The sequence below is a fragment of the Molothrus aeneus genome, chromosome 3 (genome assembly GCF_037042795.1).
Source record: "Molothrus aeneus isolate 106 chromosome 3, BPBGC_Maene_1.0, whole genome shotgun sequence".
Taxonomy (NCBI): Eukaryota; Metazoa; Chordata; class Aves; order Passeriformes; family Icteridae; genus Molothrus; species Molothrus aeneus.
The window spans coordinates 86,296,998-86,315,842 of NC_089648.1; the positions used below are offsets into that span (position 1 = coordinate 86,296,998).

At 36.9% G+C, this 18,845-nt stretch overlaps 1 protein-coding gene across 1 annotated transcript in view; it reads left to right on the forward strand.

The window, feature by feature from the left end:
• The first annotated feature begins 3,232 nt into the window (after positions 1-3,232).
• MCPH1 (microcephalin 1) overlaps positions 3,233-18,845 on the forward strand; it is a 120,644-nt gene continuing 105,031 nt past the window's right edge. The window contains exons 1-8 of the mRNA XM_066547293.1: positions 3,233-3,290; positions 5,382-5,473; positions 7,769-7,887; positions 12,748-12,832; positions 13,365-13,485; positions 13,769-13,909; positions 14,834-14,929; positions 17,109-18,107. Of these exons, the coding sequence (XP_066403390.1) occupies positions 3,272-3,290; positions 5,382-5,473; positions 7,769-7,887; positions 12,748-12,832; positions 13,365-13,485; positions 13,769-13,909; positions 14,834-14,929; positions 17,109-18,107 (1,672 nt within the window). The 5' untranslated portion in view covers positions 3,233-3,271. The remainder of the gene's footprint in view (positions 3,291-5,381; positions 5,474-7,768; positions 7,888-12,747; positions 12,833-13,364; positions 13,486-13,768; positions 13,910-14,833; positions 14,930-17,108; positions 18,108-18,845) is intronic.

Below are 18,845 nucleotides of genomic sequence, written 5' to 3' on the forward strand. Positions count from 1 at the left end.
ATTTTTTCAATACATTTTGGATGGCTGGGAAATGTTTAGGTGTTTATAGGGTTTTTACTTTTTTTGAACTATTACTTCTTTTTGATTAGGAGGTCAACTGAAATGTAACTTTCACAGTTCCTTCCTTTCTCAATATAATTAACCTGTACAACTTTTTCTTCCTAGTACAGCATTCTATAACCTGTATGTCCTGGTAAGTACTGACTGTAGAGAAATCATGTCAATATAACAGTTAATGCTTTATTCCTAGCTTTATAGACACCATGACATTACATATCATCAAGCCAAATAACAAGCTTATTTAGAGGTCATCTATGTTTACTTAATGTTAATAAGCCCCATTCATTGTCATTTTCAGAAGTTCATTGTGGCACACAAGTTAAAACACCCTGATATATTCAAACTGGCAAAATAGCAGCTGTAAAAATATAGTGTTGCATCCTGTAAGTACTAGAGGATGATAAATTCTGAGGAGTAACTGACAGCAAGACAATACTGGCACAAGAACAGACAACTATTAACTACCAGATGAATTCTGAAGTTTGTCACCATCTGAGAATTAAGTTCTTAAATTAAATCCTAAGGTCAAAACTACAATCATTTAAGAAAAACCTGTAAATTTGTGGGACAGTTTCAGTATTCTGTGTATTCATTTCTGTGATAAAAAAGGTGGGCATCCCAAACACAGTGTTCTCATGAGTAGTCCTCATCTGCTGTGATAATGAATTACATCTTCTTGCAATTACTACTTCTCATTATCTCTACCCGCGTAGAATCAGAACATGGAGGTGTAATTGCACATTTCAGCACATTTGCCTTAAGCATCCATAAAACCTGCTACTGCCTTTCAGCTAAAGGCTCAAACATAGCCTGTGGGTTTTTTACTGAGGATTTTCAATGCATGTTTAAATCTCCCCTACCTCCCCTTCTGGACTTGCCTCCAGATCAATGTTTATAGATGCTGCATTAGACACAACTCCCTTTTCCTTGAGGCACAGTTGAGAACCTTGGTAAAAATATTTTATTATTGCCCAGCAAAGAACTGTGTAACATACTGACAGAAGTACAAAGGATAGGTAAATAAAACCAAGCATATATACATAGATTGACTGGTTACTTTATACACATAGTGAATACATAAGTGAAAGGAAGACATTCAGCAGAGGGAGCACCCAAGAACTTACGCGCAACACTTGCCACAGATCTAGTGCATCACCAATGCCCTGGAAATGAAACAAACTGTATCAATGCCAAAATGTTACATACTAGATTAACCGATCTTAAAAAGCATTAGTAAAGCCATCTGCTCAGTAGACTCCTAGGAGTCAAGATCTGAGTCTGTCCATGAAAGTATGAATGTGCATAATGGACCACATCAAAACTTTTTAGGTCAGCACTGTCTCTCCAGTGCAAAATGACTGAAAAAAAAGAAAAACATGAAGTGTTCTCTGTACCTTCTCAGAGTTCAGCAATATACAGTTCAAGGCTCTACTAAGGAAAAGGTGATTTTGTACATTTTTGATAGTCTTAAACTGGTTTTCATTAATTTGCTGGATTTGCTTCAGAAACCATGTGGTTTGCCAGCACTCTGAACACTTCCAGAGCCTCATGAGGCACACTATGGAAATATGTCTTCTGAGAAGACCCCATCTGGTAGTCTCTTTTGGTACTAACTAGCTGTTGTTGGGAACATACCTCTCCATGTTCACCTTCTGCACATACTCGTGATTTTAAGGACCTCTAGTATACCCCCCTTCCACCGTTTCTTTTCCAAGAGGACAAGTCCTTGTCTGAATAGCTATTTCTCACATGGAAATCACTTAGTATCCTTGTGTTGCATCTCTGTTGTTTTTCCATGTCAGCTATATTATTTTTCAGATGATGAAATTACCATTAGATATTGAAGATTTCAGAACAGCATCAATTTGTACAACTATATAGTAACTCCCGAGCTCTGTGAGTTGCATAATAAAGCTATGCAGCATCATTTTCCCCTATGTGCTCCTTCTTTCTCACAGCAGATCTCCTTAAACTCACTAATTCCCTTATTTTATTATACATTTTATCATTTTTCCCTGGGAAAAGCATGACTTTTTCTCTAACTTCCCTCTGGTATCACATTTTCTACACTTCAGCCTTCGAGCACCACAGCCGGCTCCTGTTAGGGTTCCCTAACTATAGCTGATGGCACAGTTGCTCTCAAGCAGTTTTACATGCTTTGGTAAATACTGTCTCATAGTGCTCTTTACTAACCCCTATTTTGCTGCCTTTTTCTATTATTTGTTTTCTCACTTCACGTGCTGCAGTTTGGGCCACCAGAGAGTTGAGAGACCAGCAGTTCTCTGATGCTGGACTTTCCTACAAACTAAAATTCTTCAGGAATGCCTCTTTAGGACTCCTTAAGGCAAACGGTCACACAGAAAATTCACTCAGTGTTTGGCTTGTCAAAACTTCGTGGCATCCTGGCCTCTATCAGCAGTAGTGTGGCCAGCAGCACCAGGACCAGTGATTGTCTCCCTGTACTGAGCACAGTGAGGTCACCAAGTGCTGTGTCCAGTTCTGTGCCCCTCAACTCAGAAAGAACTTTGAGGAGCTGGAGCAAGTCCATAGAAGGGCGGCAGAGCTGGTGAAGGGTCTGGAGCACAAGTCCTGTGAGGAGCAGCTGAGGGAGCTGGGGGTGTTTAGCCTGGAGGAGGCTCAGGAGGGACCTCATTGCTCTCTACAACTCCCTGAAAGGTAGTACAGCCACCTAAGGGTCAGTCTCTTGTCCCAGGAACTAGTGACAGGATGAGACGACATAGTTTTAAGCTTTAGCAGGGGCAGTTTAGGCTGGCTATTAGGACGAATTTTTTTAACGGGAAAGGTGATTCGATATTGGAATGGGCTGCCCAGAGAAGTGGTGGAGTCACTGTCCCTGGAAATGTTTACAGAAAGACTGGATGTGGCACTCAGTTTAGAGTGGTGTTGGGTCATAGGCTGGACTCGATGATCTCAGAAGTATTTTCCAACCTAATTACTTGTGTGACACCGTTTCCAGCAGCATGGGACTGTGCCAAGCCTTCCCCGGCGCCGGAAAGGGCCGGAGCTGGTCCGAGCACACCCCAGGGCCCGCAGGGTCCGCATTTCCGACCAGGCCCGCGGGACCGCAGCCGCTCCGCGCCCCGCAGCGGCACGGCCCCAGCAGGGCCCTGGTGCGCCGGCGCGGCGGGGCCATGCGCGGGGGCGGGTTTGAACCGTGGCGGGCGCTGCGAGCTTCCGGGCTGTGCTGCCAATGGAGCCCACGCTGAAAGGTACTGGCTCGGCCGCCCTGCGGTGGCTTCCTCGGGCTCCGCGCTGCCCCTGCCCCGTTTTTCCTTGCGGCCCTTGGCGCGGCACTTCCCGGCAGGGCGGGTGGCGGCCGCTGTGGAGGCCCCGCGGGCTGCTCTGCCCCTCCGCGAACCCGCCCGATCCCGGCGGCGGGGCCTGGCGGTCGGCCCCGGGTGGGAGCGGGCTGTGCCCGGGCGCAGGCCCAGCCGCCTCCCTCCGCTCGTGTGGCACTGCAGGGTGCTCCCCGGTGGGGCACTGCCCCCCGACCCCTCTGTCCTTCCTGCTCCGGTCAGTTGTGGCTTTCTTCTGCATATCAAAATTTCTGTCTCGCTAAGTTGCCCTCTCATGGCCATTTTCCTCTGCGATCACCTCCTTCTCTGAGAACTTCCAAGGCTGACGTTTACAAGGACCGATCTCTACTCAGAGATCTTCTAGCTCAAAAAAGCGCAAAGTACTTCCTCATTTTCCTTTTCATCTACTGTACAAAAACTGCAAAAAGCCTTGCCGTTTGCTGGAATATACTTGATTAGCTAAAACTGACTATTTATTATTATGACTAATTATTTATTATACTGACTAATTATTATGTATGTAAAATATACCTTTGGTCCTATTGCAAGCGCATGGAAATTTGAAGTAGCATCCCTTTAAGTTCCTAGTTAGTTCCAGACCTTTACTGAAATATTCTGATGTGTTTTTCCAGGAGAATTTTAGCTATGAAAGTTCTAAAATATTTGATATAAGAGGAAGATACTATTTTTTTCAAATTCAAGTGCTTTTTTTTTTTTTCATAACTGAGCTATCAAGGAAGAAAGCAACTCTGGCAGAATCTGCCCCAGTCTGGTAGCAGAATGACCACAGTTAAAAGCACATGGGAGTAGACTTGTCTTAAATTCCCATTTATATCTGAATTCACAGTACTGATAATAAGATTTTCCCGAGTGTTTTGCATGAGGAAGTGCTTTGTTTCACATTTGTCTTGTATTTCAAAATATTTCTAGTAATTGTAAAAATACTTTAATCTTTATAAGAGTACTCCTATCATTATGAATAATTGGAGCATTATTCTGGTTTTCATTTAGAAAGAAGACAGATGAGACTACATAATAATTAATCAGGATATGCTTAATTATCTTAGTAGCTAAGATAATTAAGCAATATTCGCTAAGGATGACCCTTTCAAAATTAAACTCTTGGTTTTATTCCTGAGTTCTTAGACTTGTCTGGCCTTTGCCTGAAGCTGGTTTTGGTGAACTGCCATTTCTCCAGTTTTTGGAATTTTCCTGATTTGCCATTCAATATGGGAAAGAGGCATGGCCAGTGGAACTGTAGGTCAATTTGGTGCCTGTCCTATGTAAAATTAATGAAAGGATTTTTATGAGTTTTATTTGTTTATCCCTACTTTTCAGTACTTCTGTCTTTGGTTGGTTGCTTGAAGATATTCTCAAGCAAGGCTGACTTGATTCCTTGAAGAGTTTATTAATCTGCTTAATGAAGCAAGCTAATTAAATCTCAATATCTCAAGTTGCATATGGCAACTGAAATGAGACTTTATTAGTCTCTGTTATATGTGTGTAATTTTGGGTCTTTCAATATAAACAAAATGAAAATTGAAGTCAATTGGAAACTGTTAAGTAATATTTCTGCAACATTTTCTGGGAGTTTGGGCAAGGAGTAATTCTATTGTGATGACATTTTGTTCTGGAAGTTGTGTTGTATCAACTGGTTTTCAAATTTTTAACTAATCTGAAGATTAAAAGTGATTAAATAATGGTAAGGGTGAGCAGTCATGTAAAGATAATGTATTGCTTGTTAAGCTGGTCATGTGTTTTAAATAGATTAAGTAGAAAGTTAGTTAATGTCAAACTTCTAAGTTATTTCCATTACAATTAATTTAGGGGACATAAGTACACTAAAAAAAATTTTGCTGCTAAAGTCTGACACTCAGTTTACCAAAAGCTGTATTTGCAACTGAATGCAATATGTATAAAATAAACTTTTGTTGGAAAGGCAGTTTAACCAGTTTTACCATGGTATATACTTCACTAGTTGTTGTTTTCTGTCTTCTGATCCAGGTGTTTCTGCCTTTGTAGAAGTTTGGTCATCTAACAGAACAGAAAATTACTCAAAAACCTTCGAACAGCAGCTTCTTGATCTGGGAGCAAAAGTAAGAGGACTATTTTGAAATAAATGGAAGAGGAAAGATCTTAATTATAAATTAGCTTGCTTGTTCTACTTGTCACATATATTTTAGTATGAGTTTTTAAAGGGCAAGAAGGCAGAAATTTAGAGACCTGAGAATAGACCAGTGTGCTGTAATATTCTTGCTACTAACAGATGGGAAATGCATTTAAAGCCTTTCTACATCTACAGACCTCTTTGCATATTAATGTGATATCATGCTTCTTGTGGGAAGTATTGGGCTTGCCACAGACTGTGGGCAAAGCAAATCTAAGTCTTGAAAACCTGTGGTTTACAAGCACGTATCTTACTTTGTTTTGTTTTCATCATTTTGTAAACAGCTACTCTGTTGTTAGTACAAATGTGTCCTAACCCAAGTACCATGACATTTTATTCTTCCATTCACTCTCCCCAAATTTGTATCAGTTCCAGAAAGTGCTAGTAAAAATACATCTTAAGAGTTTCAGTATATGTCTCAATGATTTTTTTCCGTACCAGATATAGTTGACTTGTAGGTGCAAAAGATGTTTAATTGCCAGCTGTAACATTTCAACCAGAGACCAAAGTCAAACTGGCATCTTCCCTTCTAGCACATTGTCACTGGTTAATGGAGATTTTTATAGCCCAGATTTTTTTTATTTAAAAAAATACTTGTGTGGACTCCCAGTGCTCTTTAAAATGGGCATGTGTAGATGTCTCTTACTGTAATTTAGGAAATCTTACTGCTCTCCCCAAATCCTCTCTTTCTGTATGAAGTAAGCTGAGTAAGTGTGACAAAACAGGGTAACTGGCTTTGTTATTAAGGCAAACACAACTCTCAATAAATAACTTGAGTAAAAGAAATATTTCTATACTGTACTGTCAGACCTGTGTAATTCTATTCTTAGGATGTAAGACTTTTTTCTCACAGAAAATATGGCAGAAGCATAAGGCTTCAAAATTCTTCAAAAGGGTCAAAATAACCAAATATGGTGTAGGCAGATGATACAGATGAGCCTCTTTAGTATATCCTTATGACTGGATAGGGATGGTCATGCCCCTTCCCTATTCCAAGCACTTCCCTGCTCTTGGCTGAGCATGTGGTACTAAGCTGGCTTGGTTCACTGTGTCAGGAAATTAAATTCTAAATTAGTTTTTTGCTAGATTGTTGATTTTGACATCTCAAAGTTCAGCTGAGCAGCAGAAGACGCACTGGGTAAGGGGAGGAGTTGGGAAAGGTGAGAGGGAGGTGTAAGGTGGTGCTCCTCCATAATTTGGAGGCAAAGTTACATCAAGCATCCTTAGGACATGTGAGCCAGATACTGGCAGAAGTGAGTAAGCAATTGCATCTGGAGTAATAATTTATTCTGTAAGAGACTAATGGATCATTTTATACCTAGATACTGAAATATCATGGGGTTTTGTCTTCTAAGTCATAATCAGCTTGTCACCAGCAATGTTGGGAAAAGCTAAATAGTTTTCTTAAAGCTAAATACAGACCCAGCATGTTTTAGGCAAAGCATAATGATGCAACTGAGGGCACAACAGAAAGTTATGGAGCTATTTCTCTTTGTCTGGGGAGATGCTGCAGTAAAAAAAGAGTTCTATTGACGTAACCACATCAACAATCACAACTGATCAAGCAGTTCTGTGTGGGGTGCATGGTCTCCCAAGGAAGCCTTGTTTGTGAAAAATGGAGTATCTAGAACTGAAGACATTTCTTGCCAATGGAAGCTGATAATTGAAAATTTGATCATCTACGCTGACTTTCAATTTTCTGTATTTCTCATTTTTAAAGCATTCCCATATAAGTTTTGTTTGTAAACAGCCTTTCCCTCAAAACTAAAAGGGATTTTTATTGGTGAAAAATTAGTTTAAAAAGTGAGGTTAGCTTTAAGTCTGAGCTCTTTTGCCTAAAAGGTGTTTTGTTATTTCCTTGGATAGTGGCATCTGTTTTCTTTCTTGGCTGTTGCATAAGAAATTATGTTGCGCTATATAAATTAAAATGTTGCAAAATTAGTGAAACATCTAGAGTAGGAGCAGAAAATGGTAACCTACGGGAGACTGAAAACAAAGGGCTATTCCATCCCTTTAGCCTGCATTAGCTTGCCTAATGAGACTGGAGTTTTGATTGCTTGAGGCTTCTTGTGAAGTTGGGAAAGATCAAAAGGGTCCTTAACATAATGTTTAGAATAATATTTACACTAGTGGTGTATACACTAAAAATGGGCTACACTAGCTGGCTTCATTAGCATTTTCCAATTATCAGACTTTAATATGAGCTCTCTGTGTATTTCTGCAGGTTTCAAAAACTTTGAACAAGCATGTCACCCATGTAGTCTTCAAAGATGGACGTTTGACTACATGGAAGAAAGCACAGAACATGGGTGTAAAAATAGTTTCTGTACTCTGGGTGGAAAAGTGAGTACTTGTGGTTATAATGAATGTGACCTATTTCAGAGTTAATATTATATTAATAATAATTTTCTAGTATTTTTAAATTGAAAAACTTAAATACAGTAACTGTTTTATTAATGTACTTGAAATAGTGATAAATCTGTGAGTAAATGAAATCTTTTCTGTGGCATTATCCCTATTATAAAGCATGTGACTTACACAAAAAGGTAAAATGTAAACTCTTAAAAAATGAATGTGGTGAACTAGTTTCATAGTACATTTGTTAACAGTTCTGTGCTCTCAGATGGCATGTATAGACAATGAAGGCCATACTTACATTGAATACAATTCTTCCATTTTCGTATGTAAAAGCACATTTCATCAAGGCCATTGTACTGTTTCTGTAGTTAAATCCTGTAAACAGAATAAATCCTAGCAAGAAAGAAAAAGATCCATATGTATTCTGGTTTTTAACATATTTGGCAAGTTCAGAACAAAACTTCATGAAAAGTCTCTTCCACCATATGGAAAAAGTTAAATTTATTTTTTAAAAAATTGAAGAAAGATTTCATCTGTGCAACCAGTCCTTTAGCATTTGCTAGTCTATAGCTGCTTCTCTGAATTTGCAAAGTGCTTATGAGGCCTAACTTAAGACTTCAGATGAAGGGTAATAACACAGTTTATGAATATGCGTGTGTCAGAGACTCCCATTGATAAATCAATGTGATTGTGGAAATTAGAATATGAATCTAGTAAAGAGGACCTTTCCTGTACCAGTTGTCATATGCATGGAGAGGTAGTGGTCTAAGTGCAAATATTTTGGGCTTGTTTTTTTAAAAAAAGAGGGGCACAAGGAGGGAGGGCAAATCTATGGCCTACAGACACCTAAATGTAGGCCAGTACAACCTGGAAATTTGTGATGCAAGTCCACTAGCCAAAAAAGAAATTCATTCAAATCTGCAGACACAGGGCTTTTCTTTTTCTTTTTCTTTTTTTTTAAAGTATGTCAGATATAGAAGTTACAGTCACACAATCCAGCCAGCTTTAACACCAAAGAAGGAATACCTCAAGTTCCTGAAAATGAGGGTGATGCAAAATTTTATTTATGTGAAAATGTCTTTCTGGGACCTGGTGCTACTTGAATGTGTGACAGTGATGATGATTTCAATACTCTTGTAAAATTGAATATGCTCTTCAGGTGGCTAAGTGTATAAATACAGAATTTGAAATCTTAGTCACATGAACTATAAATTAGTGATGGTTTGGATGTGTTGTAGTGAAAAGGATCTCATAAAAGTCCAGATGAGTACCACCAGCAATGGAAGAATGAGAGTGCCTTACAGGGGAGAGTCTAGGACATGACATACAGAAATATTCTTTCTGTGATAGCAGTCCCACCAAAAGATTCTCCTCTGCACTGCTGGAAGGCATTGAGTAGATGAACACTGTGGAAAGCTCAGGCATAGAAACAACTGGATATGTGATACTGTAGGGGACATCAGGGAGTTTTGAAATCCAGGTGTAAAAGCCTCAAGGAACTTTAACTTGTGCTGCATGACAGCAACAAAGGAAGACAAGAGAAAGCATCTACAGGGAAAACTTAGGTTGTTTGGTAGGAAAGAGAAGGTTAGCATCTTCCTGGTATATTTAAAAATTCCTGTTATAATTTTCTGACCAAAGCAAGGTCTTGGTACATGACTTAGAAGATGAAGTTTGTTGGAACTTGAGGAGTCATCTAAAATAGATGTATTTTATTTCAGAGGAGGACTCAAGCTGTGAATTATCATTGAACTTCTCTGTAATCTTTTTCTTCTGCTCTTTAGTTTAAAGTAAATGCCAAAGGGTACAGAAGAACAGACAGCTTAGATTGGTGTATGCTGTAAGCAGAATTCATGAGAATATCATATCCTTGAGCAAAATATAGGTCAAGAGCACTGAAACTTGTATAAGAGATAGTAATGAATATTCCTACTGTTCATGGGGTTATTCAAATGAGGCACAGGCAGTACAAAATTAAAATGAGTCTGTGCTAGTATACATACAAATTTTCAGTTTTTGTAATAAGAGAACCAGAGTGCCTGACTATATTACATGTCTAGTACATCCATGTCTCAGACACTGGTAGGCAGAAGATAGAAGATAGTTTATTGAACCCTGGAACAATGTAAATAGGAAGGACTGAATAATATGTACCCATAAAATTATGATCCTGTGTGAATGGAAACGTAGTTTAAACCTGATAATTTGTGTTGGCAAATCATGCAGAGTTCCTATCAGTAGAAGTTTTAGCATTGCTAAAAAAGCTGGCTTGATTAACTAGCTGCTTCATTCAGTAACAAGTGGAACATTCTCAAAATGGTCAGAAAAGCTGTGAAATGTTATCTCAGCAAGGTAATAGTATGTATCATCTTTCTGGTGTAGGCTGGGGGTTGGTGACTCCTGTAGGAGTGCAGTGCAAAACCATGTTAGTTATTGCTTGGTCTTAATTGGTTTGGGGATTGTTGTTCAAACTATATCAAAGAACCTTTTCATAAGTATGTCTACCGTATAAGTATTCATACTGGAACACCAAACCCAAGAAATTCTATGACAATGCTTAAATTTAAAAAGGAGTTTACTTAAAATGGAAAAAAATCTGTTAAGAAGCTAAGACTGAAGGGAATAAAGTCCTTGCTGGTGTCAAGAAGGCTGTTTAAAGCAGTTTTCTTAAGCATATCAGAAAGATGATCACTGCATTTTGATATTTTCAGTAGACATTTTCATAGCATTGTTACCTCAGCAGTAGTCAAAAATCAAATTAAATAGAACATAAAACTTCATACAGTGGAATGACAGCATTTTATCATGGTTATATTTGGAATGTTGCCAGAGGATGGCAATGAGCTTGACTGAAGTTATAAAATAGTTGTCTCTTCAATCATATCTTGTAAGAAAAGAATGCTTCAGTCTGGAAAAGGAGCGAAGATGGAAGACTACTGTGAACACAAAAGTTTGTGTAGAGAGGCTGAATGGGAAATGAATCTATATTTCCTTTCCAGCAGAAAAGTTGGAAAGCATTACATCAATACATGTGGAGATAGATTCAGAAAAAACAGTTAATTATGAGTTTCAATAACATAGGGTTAGGCTGTAGAACTCCTTGTTGCAAAATCATAGTGAGCAAAGATTTACATGGGATAAAAAAATTACTGAAGCAATTAAACATTTCATTTTTCAAAACCCAAGTATAGTATTGCCTCTAACCATCTGACAACCAGAAATCTGTGGAACTCAGTAGACTGGGAATGTTTGGCTTCGTTTTTATGTTCTTACATGCTCTTGGGTATCTTGATATTGGAGGATACTGCAGTGTGCTGCAGTTTATGATATTTAATCTGGATGCTACTTTTTTGATGTTGGAGCTGTGAAAATACCAGACAAGGAAGAAAGTAATAAACAATTAGTCCAGCATTTCCTGATTCTTCTCTGTGGAAAATACTCTCACACTTAACAGCTGGTGAACCCCTACTTCCAGCCTGTTAGACTTGTACCCCAGTGTTGCCTTCCCCTGAGCAGTGCTTGAGCCTCTCAGAGGAATATGCTCAATGAGGTGAAAAGTGCTGTAATACTTAGTTTTCTCCATAAAAGCCTGAAACATTTGAAGGGTTTGTGCAGTATTTAGTGATCATTGCCTTGTTGAATTCTTACTGCATTTCTAATGCTCTTTCCAATGATTTGCCTCAAACTTTTATTGGAAGCTTCTGCTCAATAACATGAGCATCTATTTGAGCCTAAACTGTATGCAGTTCTACAGTTTAGGAAGTAATTTGAGAAGACAACTCTTTAAGATGAAAATTAAAAATCAGAAAAAATTATAACTGCAGAGTAAAGTTATTTTAAATTTTAAAACTATTGTTTGCTTTTGCTTTTCTTCTAAGAATGATACATGTGTCTAACTTTAAAAATAGCAAATAAAAGTCATGGACTTGCTGTCATGTAAAAAAAATTAAAGTGTAATGCAAAATGGGTGACAGCTTTGGGATCACTGCAAAAAAGTTTTTTATTACTTCTTTAACACAAATACTTAAGTGAGCAGTCTAAAAAAAAATCAAAACCCAGGAACAAAACCTCATATAAAATGGAATAGCTACAATCTGCCCAAATTAGGCACACTTAATACTTCCACATCAAATGTGTAATTGTGAAGCTCTACCTGTGTTTTCTTAGCAGGATAACTCATCCCACAAATAAGTTATATAAAACATTTAAATTCAGATTTGTCTGCAAAGTAAAAGATTCATAGATTTAATACCAAAATTTTTTTCTGTTTTGCTTCTCTGAATCAACGAAATCTCTGAATTAATGTAACTTTTCATGTAGTCTACATCTGAGCTGATTATTATCCAGAATTTAATAACAGTCACTGAAGTCCAGCTGGTGAATCTCTCTCTTTGATGCTCCTGAGAACTCTGAATTCAGCGAGTTTGACAAATACTTGCAGTGGTTTGTCTCTCTCATCCATTCCAAGCCGAGTAAGGATGAGGCCATAACTGTACAGGCTCACACCGTGTAGCGCTTCCATCGCTAGGTGTCACCAGAGCCACACGAGCGGCTGCTGCGAGCACAGTCCTGCAGCTTGGAAAAGTGTGGAAAATAACATGAGTGGGAATCTTGCCCTTCCAGAACAGCAATTTGGAGGGCCTCATTGGCACAAAAATTTGGATCACATGTTTGGCAGGGGAAGGGGTAACATTACAGTACTTACCTTAAAGTTAGATGCTTAGAAAGGGCTGGTGTTTCATTATTGCAGGGCTCAGACAACTGTTCTTGCAATAAAGGCTCTCATGCTTCAAACAAAACCAAGAGACTAAAAACTCACCAAACCTTCTCTAATTTACTGTACAGGTGTCAAGAAACTGGAGCCCATGTTGATGAATCCCTATTTCCTGCAGTAGACACTAATGAAGGATTTCTACTACCAATCAAAAAAGTATGTGTTTTTTTAAATGGGCCTAGAATAAAAAACTTTAAAGTTTGAACTTGACTTTATGACCTCAAGCATTTGAACTATTTTCAGAACATTCTGTAAACTCTACCTGTCCATCTCAGTAAGAGTTTAAAGACAGTCTATTGCTGTGATCGTGTGAAGAAAGTATAAATCAAGTTTTTGTATTGGTAATTAAAAATATTAAGATCTAAATTCAAATTATATAACGCTGACCAAGCAAAAAAACACGACTACTATGTGGCTTATGTTTTATAGAGTTGCAACAAATATTTTTAAAAACTACCTTTAAATCTTTAGTGCAAACAAAGAAAAAGGTCTGTTACCTTCTTTCTTATTTAATATTAAAGTTTACTTTGCAAAATGCTAATTTCTGTGATTATCTGTCACTCTCAATGAGGTGATAAGCAGCATAAATACCAATAATAAATACTGTGACAAAGTGGTAGGCAAAATAGGAGGTGTCATTATTTTGGCAGTTTTGTACATATACTTAAGAGTTTTGTCTGTCTTGTAGCACAAATGTATGCAGCCAAAAGACTATGTTGAAAAAACTCCAGAAAATAATAAAAAGCTTCAAAGAAGACTGAACCAAATGGCTAAAGAGTTAGCTCTACAAAAGAAAGCAGTTAATGCTGGTAAGAATTTTTTTACTAAGATGCGAAGTTTTTTTAAAGCACTTGTTGGGGTTTTGGTGTTTGTTGGTTGGGGTTTTTGTGAGCTTTTTGCATCTTGCTATGAGAAATTAAGTTGATGTCATTTTTACCGAGTTCTTTGCAGTTCTGTTGTGTTAAGACATCTGTAATGATCTTAATCTAAGAAAACTTTTTTTTTGCCAAGTTTTTTTTTTAAGAAAGAAACTTCATCTCAGGCTGTTACAGCATTCAAATATTAATATATAAATACAATTTCTTTGTGCAGATACAGATGTACCAGTTTTATTATTTGAAGACAATGGTTCACTTATATACAGCCCTGTTAATAAGATAAAAGATCAGTGCAATGAAATGGAAAGAAGAATAAAGGGTATGAAGGAAAAAAGAGAGAATCTTTCTCCTACTGGTAAGAAGCTGAATTTTACTTAGTTATGAGTATGCACAAGTGGCTGCTGGTTTTATTGCTGACTTTTTCATGCACCAGTGCTCTCACCTTTAGAATTTTTTTCTTGATTGCATGTTTGGAACACAGTGGTTGCAAAATAATTTTTTGATCACTAGGCTGCTCAAGAGGACTAATGTTTATGCTAGACTTTCTAGCCATGTAAATTGATATTATCACCTCTTGCTTAAACTTGACAGTGAAACTCTAAATCTTATTTCCTTATCTCCCATATCAAGAGTTTAAAAAGGACTCCAGAACTGATGAGATATCTGTCCAGGTACTGAAGAACAGAACTTAAAAAATAAATAAATGTGAATAACCTAATTAAATAAATCTAGTCAATTTTAAAATGGATATTCTGATTAATTATATCTAGATTGTAGTTTTCAGATTTTTTTAGTGTTTGCATTGCCTTACTGAGAAAATCATAAGATCTAAGTCGGTAGGTTTTGCCAATTACTATAAAAAATGTTGAATGTGGAACATCTTTTGGTGGGGCAACATCTGTAGTATTTGAAGTTTTAAGATGTGCATGTCACCTATACTGTCAATTTCTAATTTCAAAAACAATTGTGAAAGTAAAGAAACAGTAATACAAATGGATGAAAAATTAAATCTCAGTTTATTTTAGTGAGGCTTGTATTTATTTTCTCTCCAAATTTTAAGGTAAACCTTCAAACATTAAAAGCATTTCTGCTATATTAGGATGTGATTGCCAATTGCAAGACTTCACAGACTCTTTAGTAAAATGCCTCAACAGGCTTTAGAAATATCAGTAATAATTTCTAAATAGTTTTACACTATTCTTTAGATTCAGAAAAATATGCTGCTGAGTTACCTAGAAAAAATGCTTACAAATATCTAATTGTTTTTTTTTATTCCTAGGTTCACAAATGACTCAAACCCTTCCAAGTACTTCACCAGCAGACTGCCCACTTTTTACTTGTATCTTAACTAATTCGGAAGATGAGCTGCTACCTGGTAACTAACACTACTTAATATATTTACAGAAATTAAAAATAATACATGGCCTTTATATCTTACTTTGGAAATATGGCATACTGAAATGAGAACTGCATCTATTTTCTCAATCTTTTATATTTAAAGCTGAATTATCTTAGTTTTTCCTTACTAAAGAAAGTATGTGTACTAAGAAGTGAAGAAAAATAGAGCATGAGGATACCACTAGGTAAATGCTCTGCCTTATAGCTGTATTGCTGGCCTCACTTCCTCTTCTCTACTCATACCATTCCCTATTAATATCTTTCTGTCCTACATGGTATCAATCTTCTCTGCTCTTAACAGTGATCATATATAGAACACAGAGTGCACACCAAAGAGTGTGATGTGGGAAGCTTAAAAGAGATCTGAATGAGGATAAGACCTCAAGGAACTGAAATGTCTTCCAAATTTTCAGTTGAAAAGCATGAATTTGAAAGTTAGCCTAATGTGTTTTTCAGATTAAGTGGTCAAGTTTGAAGAAATAACACAAGTAAAAATACATCAGCTTTTTAAATGTTTAATGGTTTAAGATGGATTAAAATAATTTGTTAGTAAGGTAAGAACCTCATAAAATTATTCTCATAAATTAGGGGTTTGTTCCTGTGTTTTGGTGTATTAGCAGGGAGGAGATTGTGAAGTCTGTTGAGCTACATTGGTGAATATCTTAATAGTATTGATTATGTATGCAGTAGGTTTGTGCTTCAGACCTCATGTCATCTCTCAGTCGCAGGGGCAAAGAGCTCAAGTCAGATGGTGGCCTTGATCTCAGTAGAAAAGTGAGGAGAAGGGAGTCTTTAGAATTTGTAGTAAGGGCCACTAGAGCAGTTTGCCTGCTCTCCATTCTCCCTCAACAGTAAGGTATACCACGTGCTATTTTGAGGTGTTATATTTTATTGACATGATACAGGAGTTCTGTCATGTTGGCTTACCTAAGAACACAGTGGGTATCTTGCAGCCTACGACAGCTTGTTATGTCTTCATGCAATATTAGTGAGAAGTGGTAGTTGAATACTGGAAGTAGCATAGCTCTGCCAGCAAACTCTTTTACTTTGGTAGATTAGTTGTGTGCTGATGAGGTAGAACATTGTAATTTGAGAGATTTCCTTGCGTATGTCCCTTCAGCTTTGCAACTGCACAATGTAATTTTACATTAAGACCACCAATTCCCATGACAGCATTCAGTGTAGCTTCCATCTCCAGTGCTCTGTGACAGTGTCTCCTATGTTTGTGTCTAAGAGATACATGAGATTGGTTAATAAAGGTTTAGAAAGTTCAAGAAGCCAGGTTAATTTGAGGATTGAAGCTGACTTTGTCAGTTATCAGTATGAGAGACTGATCATACCATGTGAAATTTATCTCTATGTGTTTTATTTTTCTTAATATAGTTAGCTACACTATAGGTTTAAAAATATTATCTATATCTAGTAAGCAAATAATATCAATAACTTAAAGAATGTGTATTCTGTGATGTTGCACTAAACAGCTACTTTAGCAAAAGCTTCTATTGCAATCTTCTTGTAGAACAGCAGGATTTTAAAAAATGTATGTTGAGATTCATCGTACATTAGCTTGTTTTGGAGGAATTTATTGTGAAGAGTTATGAGTAGATTCTGTGTAACACCTAACACAAATTAATTTCATAAGACTAGCTACAAGAAATAAGTCTTGTATCCACATTCTTATTATGTTTAATAATGGTTTTAATGTATGCAACATGATAGTATGGTGTTGTATTTAAATCCATCTTAACTGCAAAATCTTCAAGGTAGTACTAATGCTGTGGTAGAAAAATTATTATTGAGTTTCCACTGTTATTAAAGCTAATTTTATCAGCATATAATTTTGCTTTCTCTACAAATGCAAGAGGAATAACGAGTTGCTCTGTTGCCTTATTTCAAGAAAGCAGAATGGGACTGCGGGTGCTTATGACCAGGTTAGGGGATACAATAACTAGAACTGTAGGTTTTTGTCAGCATAGAATGTGCTTTGTTTCTAATCCATTTTCTGTTCAGTTTTTGTTGACTTGCCATATAATATCCAGAGAAGTGGCTAATTATATTTTTTCCAGTTCAGGAATTCCATATATATTTCACTAAGAAATTGATACTCTCTCTGTTTTGTTCAATTCATTTATATTGCCACTTTTTTTGTTTTGCAGAAGAACAAATGGAAGACTGCTTGAACTCCAGTTGTGATTATCTTTGGAGAACTGAGCCGCTAAAGAGACAGAGAACAGAGGTAGCAGAACATGCCTGTGATACTTGGACTGATATTCATGTGTCCATGAGCACATCAGTGAACTCTCCATCACATGGCAATGAGGAGAAGAGATTAACACCAAAACGACGTACCAGAAGTTTAACAAAGAAACAGATTATACAGCCCACTTTGGATGACAGATTGTCTTTAGGGAAAAAACATTTAAATTTTCCAAAGAAAAATCAAAAGAACAAGAGCAAGACTACTCCAATTGCAAATGATTTTTCTCTTCTTGAGGGCTTTGGTCATATTACTCCTTCCAAAAAAATAGTCCAGTTAAATACTGTTCCTGCTTTGATTGACAGTCTCTCTAATTTGCCTATGAATAGTGGAGACTTAAATGAATATTCACTGGATAAAAGCTTCCCTGTTGACAGAAATGATTCTGTTCTTGAAGACAAGAGAAAGAAACTACAAACATTACCAAGTTTGAAGCTGGCTACCTCAGAACTGGGTGCATCAGACTCTATGCGGTTCTTGCAAGCAATTACTACTTATAGCAAGTCTTGTTGCACTGAAGAGGCTTCTTATGAAGACTTCTTTTCATCATGTAGTTCAAATGAAAATGAAGTACAGATACAAGTACCAAAGGAATCACAGAATCCTCCTGAAGTTTGTTGCAAAGACTCTTCTGCAAGCATGGACCTACATGATGTGAGTTTCTGTGAGCCACATAACACTACTAAGATAAGTAGGAAGACATCTATTTCAGTAAATGATTTTCCAGTAAAGCAAAAAATCAAACCAGCTAAACATCCTGGAAGCATACCATTAAATATATCAGGTGGTGGAAAAGATGACACTGGAGAAGTTCTAGATGCTCATGATGTGAACAGGCTGCCACAGCATGCTCATGAAAAATCCTCCAACAGTATAAATGACTGTGCTCACACTGCTGGTAAGTTACTACATAGAGCTGGAAAATCAAAAGATATCATACTGCACTTGATATACTAATGCAACTAAATTGCAAAATGAACTGCCATTCCAAAAGGAAAAATACTTCAGAAACACACCAAAAGAAGAAAATACTGTGGTACTGACTTAATTACTAAGACAGATAAATGAATGCATAGAATCCAAAAGAACACCTATTTGTTTTCCCATACTTTACAAACACAAAGTCATAGAAGATAAGAAACTGCTCACTGTACACAAAAAAAGTAATGCTGAGCCTTGTTTCTCTTAGTCTTCTAACCTTCTGTTGCTATTCAAAATCTGTTTAAGAAACCATGGTCTCATCATAGGTTCCCTTGTTCAAACTATTTTTATTTCACAAGTGAAAATTGTTACTAAAATTGCAGTTAGGATCATAAAATCTCTAGTGGAAAAAAATACTTGAGTTATCAATGTGTAACTTGTGCGATGAAATAAGACTTGCAAGAATTTCAGTGTAAGCATCTTTTCATCTTTTTCAACCATTACTTTTTTATATGGAACTGATCTTAATTTTTAATTATAATTTTAAGAGCATGTTTTATATTGAAGCATTTTCAAGTTGGTTTAGCATAAAGTATTTTTATGTAAATGATTCTAAAATATTGAATCTCAGGAATTTCTCTGAAAGGTGCTCCTAACTTACATTGGAATAATTTTCAGATTTTGATATTTCGAGCTTTGTCAAGCTTTACATGGA